At 41.4% G+C, this 23,200-nt stretch overlaps 1 protein-coding gene across 4 annotated transcripts in view; it reads right to left on the reverse strand.

Moving 5' to 3' along the window:
- mbnl3 (muscleblind-like splicing regulator 3) overlaps positions 1-16,913 on the reverse strand; it is a 23,686-nt gene extending 6,773 nt beyond the window's left edge. For 3 of the 4 annotated variants that reach the window (XM_013908173.1, XM_005723047.1, XM_013908178.1), the window contains exons 1-6: positions 16,510-16,913; positions 15,366-16,432; positions 6,019-6,183; positions 5,394-5,597; positions 5,061-5,300; positions 2,408-2,561 (exon numbers count right to left, since the gene is read on the reverse strand). In XM_013908173.1, the coding sequence (XP_013763627.1) occupies positions 2,408-2,561; positions 5,061-5,300; positions 5,394-5,597; positions 6,019-6,183; positions 15,366-15,539 (937 nt within the window). In that variant the 5' untranslated portion in view covers positions 15,540-16,432; positions 16,510-16,913. The remainder of the gene's footprint in view (positions 1-2,407; positions 2,562-5,060; positions 5,301-5,393; positions 5,598-6,018; positions 6,184-15,365; positions 16,433-16,509) is intronic. The other variant, XM_005723046.1, reaches the window with a different exon arrangement.
- Positions 16,914-23,200: the final 6,287 nt, after the last annotated feature.

The raw sequence follows: 23,200 nt of genomic DNA on the forward strand, positions 1-23,200 counted from the left end.
AACTTTTTGTGATTCTAATCTACCAGATTTTCAGTTCAGATGGACTGACCGAGTGAATCGTGTGTCTGTGCTTCTCATCACTGTTGGTATCCCTAAACTATCTGAATAGAAACCCTGCATCAGTCTGCTGCTGTTCCACGGTTATGTAATCCTGAACAGCATTGACCTCAGACATAGTCTAATCCTCCATGGTTAAACTACAATATTCTGATATTTCCGACATCAGTTTAGTGAACATTTGTTTCGTGCATTTAAAAGAAAATCTGTAAAACTTTCCTCTAAACCAGCTGGCACTTCACTTCAGCACTGAAGTGAGCTTCTGGAAGCTCTAAAGAGGGTGGTGCAGGTGGGGTCCTTGTGTGGTGAGCAAAAAAAGGAGGTCCCTTAATCTGTGAGTACAGACACTGACAGGAAGCTGATGAGGTTTTTTTTCCACTCCCTGCTTTCCCAGCAGTCTGAGCTACCGGAGCTGGCACAGTTCATGTAAATCCAAATGCTTAAATGATTAAACACTTGCACTTAAGACTTGTTTGTTAAACTGGATGGAGAAAATCAGTGTTCGACTTCAGCAACGGAGAATAGTCGGTTCTCATTGTCAGGTCATCCAGTAGTTTGGTTTTGATTAAATAACGCATAGTCCATGAACTATGCTGCAAATAGAAAGTCATCGTCCATGTAACACTTCCAGGTTTAGGTCTGTCTGCTTTTGAAATTTCATTCCCCTAAAGGAAAACCGTTTCACATAAAACACAAGAAGTATGAACTTGAATCCCTGCTAATCAATTCTACTGCACATGTACGAACTACACAATTTATAGTTAACTGGGCGAAACATGGTCACCTGTATGGTCGCGCAGGCCTCTGATTAACACACCAATCCTACGGCTGGTAACATTTTTACAAACACGTACATAAAACAAGAAACAGATGACAGCGAAAGTTAAGACGAGAGAGCAGACAAAGGTGTGCCCACAGGTTCAGGTTAGAGCACGTAGCACAAGCAAGCAGCATGGAGTTAGTGCACAATGTGTACCGGCGCACAAAAACACACTGATGCAAGCTGCTGGTAAAGTGAAAGTGCAAACACCTCAAATCTCTAAATGCTGTAGTGAAGAAAATGGCATTCAAGTATCGAGGAATAAAAACTGCATGCCAAGTGTGTATGTGCACATGTACTATCCTATTGGTCAAACGTCTAGGTTTTGCTATGCTTCTCTGTTTAGTTGGTGATAGTAGCTTTGTCGTCTCAGTTTAATTGTAATTAAAAACCTTTATTTTAGTGCCAAATTTGCTTCCTTGGTGCAGACACTTTTATTTTTACTTCCCCGCATTCCCTCCAGACTTCCTGGAGAACGTAACAATCAGCAGTCAAGCTGAAGGTGATTATCAACTCCACCAGTAAACCCGAGGTGTCTTCAATCTATCTTGGAGCCGGTTCACATGAAAGAGGTGGTGTTGGCAGCATCTGACCAATCACAAACATGGCAGCAGAACAGCTGATTTTACAAAGGAAGACAAAGCTACAAAAGACTGGAAAAAATGCTACAATAGAAAATGTTTAGGTTAACTGACTTGTCATTATCAAAGCTCAATCATTAAGGCTCAAGAGGATCTGACATATTCAGAAATCTGCACAAGACACTTGTAACCTTATTCTTTGAGCTGCAGCCCCGGCTGTGTAAAACCGTCTGAGAGCAAGGACAGAACAATTAAAAAACTGAATTGAAACCAGTAGGTGTGCAGATTTTATGAACAGTCAGTAATAACGAGTATTAAGTGTTCAGTTTTAGGATCAGACATGATTTTAAGCCTTGCAGAACAAATGAAAATAAATAAAATGGCTTTAAAACGGCTTGCTAGATAAAAATGAGCATTAACGTTGCTCTTAAGGATCTATATTTCTCTAAAGCACGGCCTTCTCCTACCTGGATATTAAGGTCCACCTGTTTTTCCAGGACTGATGATGGCATTTTCCTGAGAATTGGTTAGTGACTAGGCGGTTGTTTCCTACGTGCAGGTTAGGTTTGCAGCTTTAGCTGCCATAGTGACTAATGAACCACCTTTGTGACTCAAAACTCTAAGTTAAACCTGAACCTTGCTAAAAACCTAATCCGGCTTTGTGGTTTAGGCCTTTAATGTGTTTGTCTCTTTAAGCTGTGTCCTCTGACTCTATGGCCTCATCACAAGCCAAGCAAGAGTGAATCCGAATCAAGCAACACAACAGACAGTGGAACAGAAGAGAAGCGTCACACAGCACAGAAGCCCTGAACAGACACAGCAACTCCTTCGTCCTACAGTTCTCCACCTTTGTGTTTGTGTGCACAGGCCACTTCTTGGATTCAAGGTTTGAGGGTGTATGAATTCAAGGGACCTCCTACTGGTGTTGCTAAGGTTTCCAGAGACTCACCAGTGGGGATAAAGGCTGGTTGCTGGAGCTGCATGTTAGCCAGGGCTTGCTGGTAGTGGAACATGCTGGGATTGAAGACGGTGGCAGCAGCTCCGTTGCTCTTCTCTAAGACAGGCCTCTTTGGTAGCGGCTGCACAGCCCCCGGGGGCAGACCCTGGCCATGAAGAGAAGGATATGAATGAAAGCAGTGGTTATCTTTCAACACAGGTAGTGATGGGTGTACAGAAAACACTCTCCCTGGAACAAAAAAAACAAAAGTAGATTAATCTGGTGTCATCTCAGGGTGAATATAAACTTTACCATTAAGATTACATGGATGCTTTTTACCACCACAAGAGGGCACTGCAGTATCTAAGATTAACTGAAGTGATGTAAGGACAGCCCAGAGGTCAGGCCAAGAGCAAAATGGGGCTTCTATCATTTCATCTTCTAATGGGGCCGGTGCTGAACCATCAAAATGCTATGGAAGATAACCAGGATATATAGGTATAAAACCTTAACACACAGGCCATTAATGTGGGATGTGGCTGAAGCAGGAGTATGTTTGAATGACCCCACCTGATCTACAGAAGTAACACAGCAGCAATCCCCTTCTTTACTGAAGTTAAAACAATGTTACAAGCTAAAAACAAAACCAAATTACCTAGAAATGATCTTTCTAAGTCCTTTCACTTTTATGATTTGTATCTTCTTTCAGTAACTATAGATTACTCACATCGATGGCGTTAGTCATTACAGGCAGCTTCACTCAAAATAGTGAACGATATGGTAGAAGCAGTTCGATCTGAAGCAGGATATTATGATCTTACATTGTATCATTGAACAATATAGCACCGGAAAGGAAAATCTGCTGCTGGTAATACAGCCTGGACTTGACGTGACATGAATTGTCCTGTTTTTTACTGCAACTTGGACACTAATTTCAGTGATAAGTGTTTTGTGTGTGGAGCACATATGCTGTCAAGAATCTTTGGCAGGGACGCTTTAGAAGAAGCAGCAACTGTTGTACTCAAATAATCTTCAAGAACCTGATAAACTGAAAATTGTAGCTTCAGCAACACAAATCAAGAGAATAACATAGAATAACAAACTATTTTGTGAAATGCTGTTAAACAGCAGATACAGTTGGGTCCATAATTTGTAGTTTTGTATAAACAACTACAGTCGATTTTAAATCAAACAATCGAGATGTGATTGAAGATCAGATACCATCCATCCATTTTATACTGCTTATCTGGGTTCACGTCACGGGGGTAGGAGTCTAAACAGACAAACCTGGACTTCCATTACCCTAGGCAACACTTCCAGCTCATCCAGGGGGACACTAAGTCTTTCCCAAGCCAGCCGAGATATGTAATATCTCCAGCGGGTCCTCGGTCTGCCCCGGGCCTCCTTCTGGTAGGACATTAAATCATTCAAAAGGAGGCATCCTAGTCAGATACCCAAACCTCCTCAACTGACTCCTTTCGAGGTGGAGGAGCAACACTTCTACTCTGAGATCATCTCGAATGACTCAGCTCTTTATCTTATCTCTAAAGGAGAGCCCAGTCATCCTTCAAAAGGAAACTCATTTCCGACACTTGTATCTCTGACCTCATTCGTCTGGTCCCTACCCAGAGCTCGTGACCATAGGTGACCACAGGTGAGTGCAGGAACATAGACAGACCGGTAAATCCACAGCTACGTTTTTATGCTCAGTTCTCTCGACCACAACAGATTGGTACCAATCCAGCCCAGTCATCAGCAGGTGAGGCCTGTTTCCTTGTTACTTCATAAAAAACTTCACTTTAATTTTAAATATGAGACCCAAAGAGACGTAGAAAAAAAACTGGAAAAATCAACAACCTGATCCATTCTTAAAAAGAAGGAATACAGTGGCCAGCTCAGCAACACCAAATGATAACAGAATGATTTCCACGATTAAGAAAAACAGCTTCCCAACATTTATCAAAGTCATGAACTTGCTCGGAAAGATAGACGTATCACTGTCAAGGTGTACAATCAAGAGAATGCAAACCACTGGTTACACTAAAGAACAAAAAGGCCCAAAAAAGTCTGCAAAGTTCTAGAAGTTTTATTTTGTGGGGGGAATAGATAAAGCTGCCAGGAGCAGAGGTAGTGAATGTGGATGAGTTTAAATACCTGGGGTCAACCATCCCAAGCAGCAAACACACAAAAGATGTGAAGAAGAGAGCGCAGGCAGAGTGGAGTGGGTGGAGATGAGTGTCAGGGTGATTTGTGGCAGCAACAGTGAAAAGGGAGGTTTATGAGATGATAGTGAGACCGGATATGATCTTTGGTTTGGAGACGATGGCACTGACAAAAAGACAGGAGGCCAGCATGGAGGTGGCAAAGCTGAAAACTGTAATTCTCAAAGAGCTGATGCAATTTTTTTGTATAACCCCTAGAAATGAAAGCTGTAAGTCCAAACTTCAATTACATCTTGATTCAACCCAGCAGTGCTATTAATTAAACAGAGCAACAAAACAAAAACTGTATCCGTGTCCAACAAATTATGGATTTAGCTGTATGGCAGAGGTTGGCTTGCTTTACAGTTGGCTTACACGCATGTTTTTCTTCTGAAAAACATGAGAATATTTTAATGCTTATTTTTGTTAAAAAGTACAGAGACACAGTGTCGAGGACGACTCACCAAGCCTGAGGACGGGGTGTTTTGACCGGCTTGGTGCTGTGCAGCCTTGATTCTGGCCTGCAGGTGAGCTGGAGGGTGGAAGTACTTGCACTTGTCTCGGCTGCAGCGGCCTTTAATATAGTCCATGCAGACAATGACCGAGTTCTCGTTGCAGTCCACCATGCCCGCCTCCAGGGGGTGAGCGTAGCGGCAGTCGTTCTCACCTCGCGTGCAGTTCCCGCGCTGGAATTCTCTGCAAACCTGGCGGGGCAGGTGGGAGCACCGATCAACAATCACCTTTCAGCGTTTTTCCACAAAACATAGAAACACAACAACTGCACGCTGGCTGCATACCTCCAGCTTGTCTGTGCGCACATGTTTTTGTGCGGAGGTGCCATTTCCCATGGCTGCCAGACCGGTAGGACTCCCGGGGACGAGCAGGGGAGTGCTGGGCAGCAGCTCAGGCATCAAACCCATCGCTGGGCCCATGTGGCTCAGATATGGACTGAATGCCATGCTGGGACTCGTTGCCAGAGAGGGTGTCACTGGGAATGTTGTCTGAAAGAAAGAGAACAAGAAAGAGACAATTTATGGCAGAGCTTTCAATAGGAGGCTTGAAGTGCTTGACTGCCAGCACTGCTTTTTACAGGAATAAGAACAATGCAGCTGCCTAAACAACTTCTACAAGCATGAAAAAAAAGCTGAGCAGGCAGAATACATAAAAGACTTTCAATGTCACTTGAGATTCTGCAAATTTTTCCTTGTACAGTAAGAAACTTTGGCTTTCAAACACTTTTTAAAAACAAAAAGGCTCTTTTTATTCCCTATTTCATGTATGTAAGAGGACAGAAATAACCAGCATTGATAGAGTGAAATATTATTCTACTCCTTGTTGTCTGTTTAGCGCACATCTTGCACACGGCACGGTGTTTTGATGACTGCATTAGTGTAGAGTCATAGTTTAGGATGGGCTGCTCACTATGGGCTGCAGTTGTGTTCCAGGCAGCATGAACTGCATCTGCTGAGCCAACATGGCTGCCGCGGCCTTCTGCTGGATCAGGTTGTTCCTCCCATTGATTTCCAGCTGGGTTTTCAGGTGCGGAGGTGGGTGCAGGTATTTGCAGTTCTCGCGTGTGCAACGCCCCTGAAGAGGAGAGCGGAGACAGGAAGGATGAGCATAGAAGCTTTAAGCAGGCAACAAAAACTCACTCCCACTCAAAAATAATTAAATAAATAAAAATCACCTCTTATCAGAGCAACTGATTCAAGTTTAGCAGAGGAGTCATCCATATAATCAAGTGTAATTTGTTACACTAAACATCAAGGATCTAGTGTGCTTTCAGAGGAGTCCTAATGACTATGCCTTATAAATTTTGGTGAATAAAGTACTAATGAAGCCCCAGAAGAGCTTCTGCTGCATAATTCATGAGAAAAATGCAACTGCTTTGTAAAAGAGTTCTGACGAATATTCAAAGGTGTTTTTTTTTAATTTCTCAGGATATAATCATTTCATTTTGTCATTAAGTCATTTTTTGAGGCAATGTGAAACGACAGGTGTTGTATTTGAGCCAGCTTTGGATTTTTCCATAGCAGAAAAATAAACTAAAGTGACAAGCGATAAAGCTGGAGGCTGATAACACATGCTTAACTCTCACCGTCCTCTATGACAGAGTCAGTATCTCCATCGGGAAGATATCAGCTCAAAAATAAAATAAAATAACCTATTTTCTGAAATAAGGGAAAAACATTGCAGTGCATGAGTGAAAAAGCAAAAGCAGTCATTACTGGAAAAAATAAACTCACAAGCCAAATTTGTACATTTTGACATAACAGAGGGAAAGAGATATGAGTCCCCCGGGGGTTGTGCCAGGAAGGGTATCCGGCATAAAAATCTGCCAAATCAAACATGTGGAGCTACCTGCTGTGGTGAGCTCTTGTGACAAGGAAGCAGCCGAAAGTGGCTTTGATATAACAGATGAATTGATACAGAACAGCATCAGCCAAAAAAAAGCTGGTCTGCAAAGAATCATGATATCTTCAAGAAGCATTTCAACTATGAGTTAACTGTACATAGGCCTATAATTCATATATGCAGACTAGATTTATAAAGTAAAGTTGGGAACCAGTCCTTACTAATTATTAATTCCTGTTTGTGATTTTTCTTTTCTTTCTAATAATATATTAAAAAAATGTTTAAAAAAAGAAAAATCATAGATACGATAATCTACTGAACACAGAGACACATCCATCAGTACGTGAGCTTATGTAATAAGCATCTTTATTTGTAACTGATTTCCTATTCTTGAATTCTAGCCTTGGTTAAGAAAAAAGCTGCAAAATTTGCTGGGTGAGTTTATTGAACGTCACCTGGACGTTCACGTTGGGGTTTCTAGCAATGTAGGTCTGTACCAGAGTTGTTTTATATCAGTCTTTTAGTAATAAGAACAAAGGGAAGTGAAAATACCATTTTTAAAGTGAGAGAAATGAAAAAATTCTTTCAAGGTAACAATGTTTCCAGCGATGTTGTGAACCATGTTATTGTAAATCAACCACGAACTGCCAGTCAAAAAGAACACTGTGTATAGATTTAAACCAAGTACACCTGACCACAGCACCTGAAAAGGCACAAACCTACCAGGGACAGAAACTGTTACCGGGAGGGTTGCTTTTGCCAAGCCTGTGCCATCACCAGAAGCAGTGTAGGTTACAAAAGCAAAGATCAGCCAGCACATAAAGAAAAAGCAGCCTGTTTTCCTGTGCAGAATCACCATCCAGTACTCTTTGCACTGGTTTTCACTGAAACTGCTGCAGTGGTACTTCAACAGATTGCTTTGTATAAGGAGTAAATAAGTCAAATAATGCATTGCTTTAAAACAAGCATTTACAATTGATAAGCTGATCTGAATGATCTAAAATCTGACAAGCACTTTGATTGATCTTCTTCATCTAAGTTGATTTAGCTCTAAGTAAACTTAAAAAGGCTTTATATTGGGTTAATTCTAATTCTATTTATTTAATTAAAATGCAGTTTAACGTAGTTCCACTACGGCACATGAAACCAATGTGCTGCACGATGGGTTTATAACTGTTGCTAATTCACGACCCTTGTCCCTTGTTGGGCTTTTACATTCACATTTTACAACATTCATAACATAAATCAACATATATAAAACCACAATAAACTATAAATACATAGTGTAAAATATAGTGTAGAAAAACAAAGAATTAATATAATTTCCAAAAGTACTGATAATTATAAAATTATAATATAGTTATTTAAAATGACTACAGCTCTGATTTACCACTAATCCACTCTTGACCTTTATGTTAAACATTTTATATCTGTAAATGTGCTTCACAGATTATAATCTTTTATGCTAATTGTCCAAATTTAGATGCGCGATGTGGTATTGCTTGTGATGCCTCTAGAAAGAATCTTTGAAGTCAGTCATTAAGGAAACATAAATGAATGAAACTCGATTCATTTCTTTACAATACTACAATGATGTCACAACTGGCTTTTTATCCATAATTTTCAGAGTGTGACTGGATATTTTCACAACTTTTCTTCTTTAATGTGCCATTTCTAATCAACAGAAATGAAAATTTCTGTTGATTATATTAAAACAAACATTTCCAAATATCATACAGCTCTGCATTATCATGGAATAGAAATTAAAAGATTATTAAATTGGATAAACATCGCAGGACACCGAAATGCCAGCTCCAGTTCTTTTTTTAAAAATCTGATCATCTAATGAGACTACAACTCAGCTGGTTCTAGCTACACTCTGTAATCAATGCCATGGATTTACAGATGCAACTGAGGATAATCTCATTACTGCACAATACGTGGATATTTTGAATTTATCATCTCAGAAAACTGGGAAAAATTAAAGTCATAAATTACCAGCGAATCTTATCCTGCATCAGCAGCCGTGGCCAAAACCCGTTTTGATCAGAAGTCATTCTTCATGCTCCTTTTTACTTGTCATTTCTGGCTTTTTGACAAACTCTAAATCAGATTTGGATCCATTTATCTAAAAGCAATCAATTTGGCCCAGAATGCCGTTAAAGCAGTGTCCTTGCTCCCTGGCAGACTGTGGGGAAGGTGAAGATGGTGCTGCAGGAACACTGCAGGTCAACGCACACTCAGAGGAGAAACTGCAGTCTTCATTAAACCCCTGGGCTGACAGCATCTGTCTGCTCCTGCAGATGAGTCGTTAACCCGCTAAACTACCTCCGCTGAGCCTCGGCAACATGCTCTGTCATCAAACCACACCCACAGAAAGTCCCTCGCGTTAGGTGATCACGAGCAAACCAAGAGCACTAAAGCAGAGGACAATAATACAATCTGAAGACAAGCTGACGTCATGGTGCAGAGGCTCTGATTGTGATGGATAACATGCTGAGATGAGGGCACATAAAAAGGGTGTTAGCAGCAGGATAACTCTATAAAAATAGGGGGAAGCCGCAGTGTCTCTTCACCAGCATCCACTCACACAACCTCACACAGCAGACAAAAAAGCACGAGAGCACACAGCAACGCAGCCGCCTGAAAACCGGTCGTGATGGTACACAGGCATATAAAAACACTCTCGCCTACACCGGAGCAAGCTTTGCGTCAGCGAGCTGTGTGTTTAGGGATGAGACTGTAATGAAGAGAGAGTCCCATGAGCACAGCATGCCTGCTCCAACTCAGAGGGAAAGAAAAGTATCTATTAATGAATCTAATGGTGCATTGACGTTATGCATTGCACGATCCAGACAGAAACACAAAGAAATAAAGAAAACTTTGATACAAAACCTTTATGAAAGCTGTGACATCTGGGTTAGAGAAAGAGGCCAATGAATAGCGGTGCTGAGGAGAGTACTAGGTCAGGAATCTCCTTTTGGTAGCCATGGCAACACACTACACAACACAGAGAAAGTCCCTGTTTGTACAGTAGTGTGCTGCTGATGCGCAGAGAGAAGAGAGAGCTAGTACGTCGATAAAAAAAAGATCACAGCGCAGCTCTACTCTGTGGCACACAATGACAGAACTGCACTGTAAACAATATTAACATGAAACACAACTGATGCTTTCTTTCAGTTAAAGACGACCTGTTACGCTCATTTCCACCACTTTTTTTTATTCTTGGACTCAGCTAGAGTGGCCTTTGCATTGGTTGCCAGTTCAACATAATCCGTCTTCTGATTGGCTGCCCTTCATAAACACAAGGTTAGAACACCAGATAGGTGGAGCTGTCCCTCATGTGGCCCAACATAACAATATTAGGGATATCGCAGTGATACAAACACATATGTAATGCCAACATTGCGTTTCTTGCTAAGTCTGGTAAGACTGCAATAATACTGCTCTGTAACTGCAGAATAACCAGAGTACATGGAGACTTTTCTGCATTAATACCAAACATAAATACTATGCATTTTACTGATGTAACTATGACATCGTTATTAGATTATGTTTATGTTTAGAATATCAGTGTAGCATTCATAGTGGTATTTGGTAACATTGATGCGATGAGGGCCTGGTCTTACGTTTTTACTTACTTTGTTGTGTAAGTTCTCACTAACATCATGCAAATGAAAGAATAGAAACAGCTGGACATATCTACCACGAATGTCGTTACCCCCCGGGCCGGTCTTTTCAGCTGGTCTCAGGGTTTTGAGTAATTTTTAAGTTTAGGATCCTTGCTTGTTTTTGGAGGTACTCTCAGTTTGATCATTCCAGGGTTTTTTCATTCTTTATTTTGTTTATTGCTAAACTTTAATTTTCAGTCATTCCTTCGGATTGTAAGGAAACACTTCTGGTGATATTTTAATTCTAGTTTTGTAGTTTGTATTTATGATATTTTATTAGTCCCCTCGGTGTTTCAGTGTTGGCATTTCCCTGTTTCACTGTTATTCATTTTCTGTTTTACTTTGGTGATCATCTCTTTCCTGTGTTAAACTTTTAGTTTAACTTCCCCTCCTGACCCATTGTCGTTGATTGGCTTCACCTGTGTGATCACTCTTGTGTTGTTACCCTCTTTCATTCAGCTCTCTTGTTACCTCAAGTGTATGAAAAGTCCAATCCTTTACTTTAGTCTTTGTCTTGCTGTCTGTTGATCTTCCTTTGCAGTCACCATTGTGTACTCCTGCATGACTTTTTGACTTTGCTACTTTGTTTATGAGTTGTGTACTTCCCTTATTATCTCATGTATATAAATAGTCCAGTCCTTCTCCTTAGTCTATGTCCTGGTGACTCTTAATTTTCCTGCGTGTTCACCATAGATTTAAATTTTGGTATATCAGCTTAAACAAATGGCTTTTGGTCTGCCTCCTGTTATCCTGCCTCAGTCCTCACCAGTCCTACAATCCAAATTCATAACAGTGAAGTGAAACCACACTCGTGATTGACAACTTATTAACTGATTAGGATACCTGGATAATCCTCCTTTGTGAAACTTAGAATGACCAAAATTTACAAAATGAAATTAATATTTTATTCAGTGTGGCCTGAAATGAGTGACTGAGCCCATGAAATCCTCGGGAAATATTCCCAGAACTGTTCAACCATATATATGGCCACCTGGTGGCCGTCAAAAAGTTTAATGTCAGTTTAAGAAATTTCCTTACTGGCTTTGCTTTTCAGATCAGGAGGTAATGTCCATCTTTTATATTGGGTCTGATTGAACCATGAACCTTGGCTCAGACACATAAAAAGGGTGTTAGCAGCACCCAAATATTTTGGGGTATTGTTGGTTTTTTTGGACAAAATAAATCGATTTCAAAGAAGAATTTGGCTTTTAAACTTGGATATTTTCATGCGCTTCACATTAGGTTAGTTGACCACAAAGATTAGTTCCTAAATCTAAATTGCATAAAATGTTGTTAGCTGCAGTCCTTCGATGATGTCATTCAAAGGTGACACTGCTATTGAATCATCTTTAGGTTGAAAAGTAGCATGGTGGGTAGATGCAGTGCCTACATTAATCATTTGAGATGACAGCAGCACTTCAGTTAACAAGGTAAAAAGAACTAGGCGGTGGGTTCAGACCAACCAGACAGAGCTAATGGAGGAGCAACAGAGAATGACAGCGGTCGGCTTGGGCCGGCATGGAGATGCCAGATATGGGAGGGATGATGAGGAGGGAAGCCATTAGAAATGAAATTAACAAAGGAGGGAGGGGTGGGCGGGGAGCAGGAGGAAGGAGCGATGCTGTAGAGCGGCTCTGCCTGGGACAGCGCGTGACGCTTCCTTGTTTTTTCTAGTCAGTCGACTGAAAGCAACAACTGTCAGCTGAGCACAATCCCGAACAACAACGAAGACAGAAACACTGGCATAGAAAAGATGGTTTCACACTCTGTGGCGGCACTGCATGTTAAAACCATCTGATCTGACCTTCGTCACCAGCTTCAGCTCTCCCTCAGACTATCAACATGACCCTGGAGCTTCAAACAGCCTCTTCTTCCTGTCAGTGAGACCAGTACAGGGCCAGGCTGTTGCTCGGTGTTAAAAACAGCCGTGCCACTCAGGAAGATCAAACTATCCAATGGGTATGCACTCCTGTGCTGTTGCTAGGCCCCCTCTCTCTTTCGCTCTCTCTCTCCTCTCCAACTCCCCCCTTCTCTGGAGGACATAACACAGAAAAATGGCTGAATAATAAATTCTAACTCAATAAACGAGGAGACAGCAGCTGCACTCAGACAGAAAGCCCCTTGTCCGAGTCTCACTTTTTCACTGAGGCAAAGCTGGTGGACAAACATGCATAGATCAACACGAATGCACGCGCACGAGTGGAGCAACAGTGTATTCTGGATTTTAGCATAATTGGCCATTGAGAGATGTAGCTCCTCTAAAATGCACCACGTTTCAGACTGTTTTTACACAGCGTGCGAGCAGCGCTAGTGTTGTGATTCTGTGGTAGAGGAGCGAGAGGGGGTTTGGAAAGCAGCGGCAGAGATGCTGGAGCAGTACAACCGACTAGCCCACATCAGAGGTGGTGGAGGAACAGAGAGCATCAGCTGAGCCGCTTTACGAGAAATTATGCCTCGTCCGAGCGGAAACAATAAATATCTGGAAAACCAGATGTCATTCCCTGGTTTATCTAGCTACAAATAAACACAGAATCTGTATTTAGTTATTAAGAATCATGCCTGGTTATACCAGTTATACCATGGCCAAAAAAAATCTGGCTGAAAGGTTTATGACCCAGACAGTAACCAGACACATGTTTTTTCACCTCTAAATCAATATGGTAACATTAAACTATAAGTTTTTTTTTTAAAAAGACAGTATTTTACATGGAGACAGTAAAACGGCTAATTAGCTAATGTGCCTATTTGGGGGGTGATATTTGAGGCAGCCAAATGATACATAGTAATTCATAATCAGAAATAATAATTAAAAAAAAACCTTTACTTTGTGATTTTCAGTTTAAAATATAAAGCTACTATCAAATGTCACCAGACATAACAGAGCTTTCATTGTGAAAATCTAGGCTACACCTAAAATTGAATGAAAGAGGTATAACGCCACATTATACGAAAAAATTCAGCTCTTGCTACTTTAAACTTTGATATTAGTTCAAGAAAAGCCAAAAAAGTATCCAAGTAAAAAAGCCAAAAAACCCAATAACACACAAACTGTTTTTTGTTTTTTGATATTAAAGCAAGAATTGCAACTATATTAAGATATATTAACCCTGACATCTGAGCCACAGAGGAAATCACTAGTGCAAGATTATAGTTTTGCAGCTGATGACAATTTCTATTAATTAAAACAATTCTGATATTAATACTGAATGATATTTTATAAATACACAGGTATAAAATTGCACAGCTATGATAAAAAGTGTAAATGCTGGGGTTTTTATTAAAAAACGATCTATCCTTCACAAACTACCACATCTTTCACAAGCAATTCAATGTGAAGACACCGCCTGACTGCACAACGGTCTGTTCATGCTACTCTGCTGCATGTGCTGCAAACACTAATAAGACTATTTCTAAATTACTCCAAGCATATTTTCTCTATTATGTTCTTTGGGAAAAAATTATCATAAAGTTATCATATAAAATGGAGCATGTAGGAAAAGGTAAATATGGTGTCTCTAATACATCTGTAATCGCTCAACATCAGCCAAGAAGCTGACAGACAGACAGATATGCAGAATGTATCAGCTGGGCTCTAATCTATTACAGGTATGGAAATGATTGTCAGCAGTTCCTCTTTATCATACAGTAGACTATCTAAACTACAGGGTGTTTCACTATCACAGGTTTTTCCTGGCTTCCCAGGCCTTTTGGAGACTAACTAATGTTAAGTACAAATAGATAAGAAACTGAGTCAGTGTTACTTCACTTAACAGAATATTTTTGGCATTTGTGAAATAAAAATATATTTTAGTCTTGAGTAAATGAAACCGCCACTCAGAATAACTGGTTAAAAATATTCTGTATCGCAGTCTCGGTGGTTTTCCTTTTTGGGGGAAAGGCCAAAATCCTTTTGGTGGCCCTGAATTTTCTTTCTTATATATATATATATATATATCTGAACAGGGTTTTTTTGTACCTCAAAATAGGCCTTTGGCCACAACTTGTCACAAACAGTGAAAGGAAAGAGTCTTTGTTACCTTACTTACATTAAGTTTATGCACTATGCTGTTATTTCCGGCAATTCGATAGACGAAGACATACTTTACAGTTAAGTAAATAACTCCCAACTTAAATAGCTCAAAAGAATTTTATTACAGTCTTGGTGATTTTCCCCTTAGGGGGAGGCCAGACGCTCTTTACAGGCAGTAAACCATGATGACGTGTTCTTATCTTAGCTAAATGGTGACAAAATAAAATATGTCATTTACAGCTGTTTTTCTCATGAATTAAAAAGGCCATTGTGGGACGTGAAAAGAACACACTTTTCCTTCATTATACAATTTTTTTAAAAACTACAGAAAAATGTTACTAAGACTTGAAATAACACACATCCCTATACTTTCCAGGCCCAGAATCACAGAGATGTACACTATAAAGATAAAATTAGAATATATTGTTAAGTAAAGTTATGACCAACTGACATAGTTTAATAGGTTTAAGGGGTGGACCACGCAAATCCTAACGTATCGCTACGTGATGTGTTTTTCCTGCTAAAGACGAGCAAACTCATTTGAAACACTGCACAAAATCCTGGTTTGTGTGTACGTCAGGATGTGTTTATATGTCATTCAGCTATATAATACTTCACAGAGCCAAAAGCCATTGACTAGCTTGACATGAAGCACAATGAATGTGTCGAAACAAACAAGCTGTATTAGAGCAGCGTGTCTGTAGCACAGTTACCTTGAGCGAATCAAAGCAGGCGATGACTCGGCCGTTCTCCACATGGCAGCTCCGTGAGGGATGTGCAAACTTACACTCAGCGTCAGACCGCGAGCAGGTGCCTCTCTGAAACTCACGACACACTTCCAAGGTCAGCCATTTGGTGTCTCGTCCCATGGTCATGCTGACAGCCATCAGAGACGCTCGCAGACGCTGTGCAGCGGCGGTGGGCAAACTGACGGAAAACTGTCTGATGAGAGCAAGGGTGACTAATGGTGATTCAAGACAAAAAATCCCCCAGCACAACACAGAGGAAACAGAAGCAAAAATATTTTCGGTTTCTCCTCAGTGCAAATAGGCAGCGAGTCCTTTTGGTTGGTGTATTTTGGGGGATGTTTATTAGTTCTTCCTGGGAAAAGTGGCAGCTGAAGTCTCACTGCAGTGAGATATATAGAGGGGCTTGACTGCGAGCAGAGGCCAGCTCTGTCTCAAAAATAAAAGGAAGAAAAAAAGGAAACTAATCTGAGGGCATCACTCTGGCATGTCGCTTGGATCGCAGAGTCGCCGAGTGTGTGCATTCACCTGTATCAGCCCGCTGTAAATCACCACTACATTCACGTCAACATGGCCAGGCTGGGGCATTCACTGTAGTTCTACTTTAGTTATATTTGGGCAGCCTGACAAGGAAACTAAAGATTTCTTTAGAGCAAAACAAAAAACAAGAACAAAACAAAAATAAAACAAAAAAAAAGACAGACAGTCTTACACGGAGATGTCCTTGTAATGATGAGACGAAGTGGCTGCTCAGCTCAGGGTATGCTGGGACTGCAGCTCAGCAATGTGGGATGGATGACTCTGTGGCTGTCAGGATAAAATACAGCCTCCATTCAAGGCCAGACACACACCGTCCCGCTGTAATCCAGCAGACTCGGCAGACGTACCCTCGCAGTAGGCACTTTGGAGTTCCACTTCCTCCTCTTACTTCAGTCTCTTTCTCATCCCTCCTTGTCCGTTTCCTATTCTTCTGCTGTCATCCTCCTCCTCCTCCTCACTGACCTCTCTGCTGCATGTCCTTGCTTGCTGCCTTGCTGTGGATTACAAAAACAGAGGAGCGTTAACAAAACACCAGCCTGTTGAGGAGAGAACGTGACTGTAGAGCTACAACCTGGTGTGGAGTTTGCTTAAACGGAGGGCGACGAGGATCACGAGGCAGGGAGGGTGGACGCGAAACAGCCAAAGAGGAGAAGACGAGGGCAAACAAATAGGGTAGCAGGGAGGGAGGCAGCGGTGAACAGGAAAGGGCAAGCTACAGTATGTCTTGATTAAGTGATACAAGAGAGGGAGAGAGAGGGAGAGGATGGAGGGAGGGAGATTGCAGGCAGTGGAGACGTCACTTTAACTCCGGTGAGCTCCATGGAGCAGAAAGTAATTGACTAACTTGACATGATTCACGCAGAAACACACAGCGGATAGAGGTGTCCTTGAAGTGGCACAGGGTGGCACGCTGGTCCACACAGATGAGTGCCAGACAGTTATTAATGCGAGGGGTAGAGACAGGAAAAGCAGAGCCAGGGCAGAGAGAGAAGGGGTAGTTCATCACAACTGCAGCTGCTGTGCTCAATGCAGAGCAGCAGCCAATCAGGCAGACTCTTACAGGCAGGCAGGGCACGTGACTAACCAATGACAGAGCAGTTTAAAGCTGAGCTCCTCCCTTCACACAGCCTGTCCTTGTTCCTCTCTGATTCCCCCACCCCTCCTCACTGGTACAAGCACAGTCATGGCAGGCATGGCTGAGCCACATGCTAATATCCACGCTGTACAAGAGCCCTGAGCTGAAGCCAGACAGCTCAGTCTTCTCACAGATGTGGAGGAGTTATCCAAACTGTGCACTCTGCTGCAGCATGATGCAAGGATGATGCATGCAGCCTGTTGTGCTGCTCACTCTGAAGGAGCAGAGTGACGTGTCCAGACACTAAGTGAATACAGATACTGATCAGAGAGGTGATACATGCACACAGAAGAAACTAGCAGCTTCTCAAGGGAAGAGGAGGTCCAGACTGCATTTTGGGGGGGACTTTTTAAATTGTAAATTGAAGAGAAAGAAGACTATGCTGTTTAAAACCTGAGTGCATGTCCAATTAATTAAGAACAGAAGAGATGCAGGAGAGAAGGAGTGCAAAATAAAAAAACAAAACAGGGGAAGGAGGACAGGGCGTTGGAGCAGATATTATCAGTCCCTGCGTCTGATGGCGGCAGACACAGACGGAGGAAGCGACGAGGGGGGGGGGGAGAATGTGAGGGAACGAGTGTGTGTGTGTGTGTGTGTGTGTGTGTGTGAGCATGCAGCTACACAGCCCAGAAGGAGAACACTGCAGCAGAGTGGGAGACGGAGGGATAAGGGGGAGGTGGGAACTGAATTGATACACCCACCTTCAAACACAAGAACAAAGACACATCCCAGCCAAAAAAAGAGGAATGAGAGATGAGCAGGTACAGCAATTGCTTTGCTTGCTTTAACCACTCTGCTTGTCTGTGCCTCTTCTCTCCTCTCAGCCTACCTATAGATCGATAGAAACTTTTCTCAGGGGCACAAGGCAAGCACCTCCTCCTCCTGCAGCTCTGCCTGTCCTTCATTCAGGTCCACATCAGTGTCAAACGCCTCTGCTTACGCACATCCTGACGATGCAGCTCAGCAATATGCAACACACATCATCAAAATGCTCCTCAGCAACACTCCTCGCGCTCGCCACACCAGACACCAAATGGCGCACAGTTGCCATTACAACCATTCTTGGAAAGCTGCATTGAAAAACTGGCTCTCCTCCAATGTCAGCCTAGTTTACACTGCACTGGGCAACTTTGAATATACACAGGAACAATTTTTTACTTCCTCATACAAGCTGCTGGGACTCTGCTTTCCTCAGTTTGCCTCTTGCCTCTATTGAGGCCTTTATGGATACAGCAAGACAAAGGAAACAGTTAAAAACAGAGAATTAAAGCCATGGAATAATGTGTAAGTGGGTTAAATGTGACATGGCCACTTGGGGGTGTTGGTTTGTTTGTTTTTTTACAGCATGGTCATAAACAGACCAGTGAGCGCCTGAGTTAGCAGACCTGACATTTTGCAAGTGATAAAGTAACTTTTATTAATTAGTTACTTATAAGTGGGAGCTGCTCCTACATCACCGAGCATGTAAATGTAGCTAAATGGAAAAGAACAGATGACTTTTACTGCAACCTAAGAGTATCAAATTATTCAGAAGTACTCTGAATGAACTGACAATCCTTTCCTTTCCTAGTGGATATGTGTGACGCTCTTCTTGCACGCTAATACTGTGAGCTACATGCAAAATACTGCAAAATTCCCATATAACCCTAACAAACTAGTACATACTTTAACACTGTAGGTTAGTGCACGGCTGTGCATGTTAACTTACTAGGCACCACTGCCCAGTATCCTGGCAAAACATATGGTAGGGGACTATAGTAAGCAAACATGTACCTGCTCATTAATACTGTTGGAAATTTTAAAATGTCATCTTCATCAGAAACCACACATTTCTTTGCAGAAATTTCATGGCATTCATTCCAATAAGTGTTAAGCTACTTCTTTGTTGCCCTGTGATGGGTAGCTTTCTTGTAATAAGCTCCAACCACTTCACGGCCTTGAATTAGATAAGAAAGCTGGATGAATGGATGGATACTAGAGAGAGGACAAAAGGTGGATCAAGTCTGAAAAGTGAAGCTAATGTAAGAAGTGCCCGAAACCTGCATTATTTTTAATGGTCCATAGGGGACAACCTCTCTGGTTATAAAAAGACTTCTGGTTGTGTAGAAGCCTATGAGAAAAAAAGTGCCTGGCCAACTTGATCTATGTCCTCAGTAAACACTTTCCTATTGACTTTATTGAATAAAATTTTGAATTTAAAATCCATCTCATCACATGCAAGGTCCCGTTTTACCTCAAAGACCTCATAGTACCATATCACCCCAGTAGAGCTTTTCATTCTCAGACTCCAGGCTTACTTGTTCCTAGAGTACTTAAAAGTAGATCGGGAGGCAGAGCCTTCAGCTTTCAGATCCCTCTTTTGTGGAACCAGCTCCCAGTTTGGATTTGGGAGACATCCTCTCTACTTTTAAGATTAGGCTTAAAACTTTCCTTTGTGATAAAGCACATAGTCCCTCAGCTGACCCCGATCAGGTGACCTTGAATTCTCCCTTAGTTACACTGCAATAGGTCTAGGCTGCTGGGGATTTCCCATGATGCACTGTTTCTTTTTCACTGACTATGTGTTAATAGAGCTCTTGTCATTTAATAATTAGTTATTATTAATCTTTGGCTCTCTTCCACAGCATGTCTTTTGTCCTGTCCTCCTGACCTCACCCCAACCGGTCATGGCCGAGGGCCGCCTCTCCCTGAGCTTGCTTCTTCCAGATGTTTCTTCCTGTTAAAAGGGAGTTTTTCCTTTCAACTATCGTCACTCATAGGAGGTCAACTGATTGTTGGGGTTTTCTCTGTATTTTGTAGGGTCTTTACCTTTTAATATAAAGTGCATTGAGGCGATTATTGTTGCTATATAAATAAAATCGAATTGAAAAACACTGAATTTATGAGCTGAACTGTAAATTATAATCACAACAACACACCTCAGCATTCGTTGGCCTGTTGCTGTTGGTAAACTGATGTCCTTTATGTAAAAAAAAGTAAAATAAATAAATAAATAAGACTGGTAGATGTTATGTATATGCTAAAAAGGGGTCACGCGTTATCCCACTGCAAGGTGGTTGCTAGGCAATGTGATGGCATCATAAGGTATTAAGCACAATTTATCTTTTGTATAGTAAACGTTATTGTGAAATAAAATGGATGGGGTATTTCTATGAGGTTTTACAGACGCGTAAATGCCAAATATCAGGTCATTTTAGCCTGTTGCTAGGAGGTTGTTAAGCAACATGATGATGACATAATATAGGACATAGCCAAGAACAGGGGCTGGCAATACATCTTCCCAAGAGGCCACATGACAAAGCTGAGATTCTCGTGGAGGGCCACACCTATAATTTGAATTTAATTCCGCTCAGTGTTAATTTTAGTTCTTTATAAGCTTATTGATGCGGCCCTCTACAACAGTGCCAGTTTCATATGTGGTTCCCTTAAGGAAAATCAATTGCCCACCCTTGGCTAAGAGCCTTCAGGGGCCTAAGACTTATCTGTTTTCTAAGTTTCGTTGCCCAACTCCTGATAGCGTAGAAAGACTTTGCAGACAAGGAAACAAACACACAGTCAGACAGAAAGAGACTTTGTGTATTATAGTCAGATTATTAGAGTCGGAGAGGAGGATAATCCAGGACGCACCACGATCACTGGAATGAGCATGCACTGTAAGTGGTTTCTTTGTCAGACCCACACCTTTCCTCTTCATATATAGCTCTAAAACACCATGAAAACACTTGAAACGGTGTAAACTGGTCAACCAGGACTCATTAACATACTACTGCAGCTGAAAAACTGTAATCTCTGTTAAAAATAGTTCAGGCTAATAAGACATTGACATATCAACAGTCTCAATATGTTTTTAAACACAGTCTAGAATTGACATCTACTGCTAAGCTGCTTTGTTGCAAAACCCGACCTACCACAATAGATCTGACAGGAGGAGACCACAAGGCACACGAGTCGAACAAAAAGCCAGTGAGCACGGAATGAAGAAGCAGACAGAGTGAAAGGGTCGACTAAGAAAAAATGAAAGAGAAAGAATTTGGCTTCAAAGGTTCTTACACCTAAATGCTGATCAGGAAACATGGGTGTGATACTGCATACTTTAGTTTTATTAATGTTAATTATCTGCTCAAACACCACAGATAACAAAGTGCTGTTCAGTGATTAAACATAATATATCCAGGAAAGGGTTTATAATGTGTATATTAAAATAATAATGTCTTAATGAAGTGTATATATGCACAATTACATTGACAAATAATCCCATTTGCAATGTTGGGATACAATGACTTACTGTTTAAAGACTAAAGCATGAATATCATGCTTATAAAAAGTAGGTTATGGCCATGCTGACACACCAAGAGCTGGAGGTAATCTACCTTAAATCTGGTTGACAGATAAACTGATTTTAACTAATGAAACTAACTTTCTTAAAATACACTTCCTTGATCCTCTGATTAATTAATGATTTCCAGATACTTTTTGTCTTCATCTTTTCACTCATGTTGTGACTAAAGTTCATTTGGAGGCAAGCAATTCTTTATAGGTCAATTCATAATCAACAATGGCTTTTTCACCATTGTGGGAATGTTGGATTCACTTATTTTGCTTGTTAGCAAGCAAAGAAACCGCATGCAGGTGAACAAAGGAAAACAACTTCAACATTTTTAGACTTGTGAAAAGAGAAACTAAAGTCTTCTAAGCAGCTCTGCTGGGAATCTGCAAAAGCAGCAGGCACGTTTAAGCTTCTGCAAGTCTGCTAAGGCCCGTCAGAATAAGTGGCAAATAAGACTGCGTGAGTTTGTGGACACCACTGCAAGGTCACAAAGAGTCAAACAACATAATGATTAAGGGCTTTTTTTAGATAACTCTTAAGGGGGAAATCTAATACTATATCATCTGTAGTGGGAACCAGAACATTGACATCATTTTGCACTTTTGCTTAAAAAATATTGATCAATACAAAAAAAAAAAGCTGCTGATTAGTTTTCTGGCAACAACTTACTTTTATTTATGTTTTGGGATGCGCATTTTAGACTTTTACATAAGATATGGGGTAGAGGATGAGCCCACTACAATGAGGACTACAGTCGTCAGTGTGTGGGGTCACCTGCGCAACCAGGGCTACAGAGACGAGCCACGATTACTTTCTAATTAGAAAACTGATGATCTGCATTCCTGCTTAGTTAAAGTCGAGCTGTACAAACGAGTGTACATTTTTTTTTTACATAAATAATCTCAGCTGATGTGGCACAAACAGGTGATTACAGGGATGCAGCACGGTGAATAAATACAGACTGCCCTAGTTATAACAGTGATTAAACCGCTGCCTGTCCTCCAGGTTTCTGCAGCGAGCAGAGGGGCTCAAGGAGTCAGCAGGTGGGGGTCAACACGTAGGTGGCTTACGGATGGGGGAGGACTGACGCTGGCTGCTGTAGACACCAGCGCACTGCGTCCGTCATCAAACAGGGTGCACCGACAGCGTAACCTTCACCGGAGCTCTGACGTCTGCATTATGTCTGGCCTGTGGGCCAGCTGTCGCCTCGACAGGCACACTAGCAGGTAGCCTAATACCAATAAAAATGTACGAGATACAGAAAAAACAATCCAGTGTTTCTTTTGCATAATGGAGCATTTTAGTGTTTTCCCCAGCGGTCCAATTTGAGTGGCTTAAAACTGACCTTTCTCTGCTGTTTTGTGTTTATTTTCAGTCGTTAAAAGCTGAGTGTTACTGGTTAATGCTGCGTGTTGACAGAAACAACAATAGAATAATAAAAGCAGAGTGGGTGAACTTCCTACATCTGATCATATATTAATGTTAGATTGAGCAAAAATGGCCTTTAACCAACCGGGGGAAGACCGTGTGGGATTTTTAAAACTGTACCCTGGAAAAAATGTTTTGGTTTCACACGAGAATCTCTGAGTTTCCTGTGGGAGTTTTTTTGTTTAATCTGGAGTTTCCTCATTCCCCCAAAGCCTGGTGATTTCTACTTCTAGAGGGCACAGGTAGTTATGAAACAAAATACCAAAGCTGTGAAAGCACATCACTTATCTGCAGGTTACAACCCAGCAAACAGACAGCTTTTTTTTTATAGGAGTGCACACCAGGACAACCTCAATGAGCAGGTGATTGATT

Source organism: Pundamilia nyererei, unplaced genomic scaffold (assembly GCF_000239375.1).
Source record: "Pundamilia nyererei isolate P.nyererei 1_Seehausen unplaced genomic scaffold, PunNye1.0 scaffold00008, whole genome shotgun sequence".
Taxonomy (NCBI): domain Eukaryota; kingdom Metazoa; phylum Chordata; class Actinopteri; order Cichliformes; family Cichlidae; genus Pundamilia; species Pundamilia nyererei.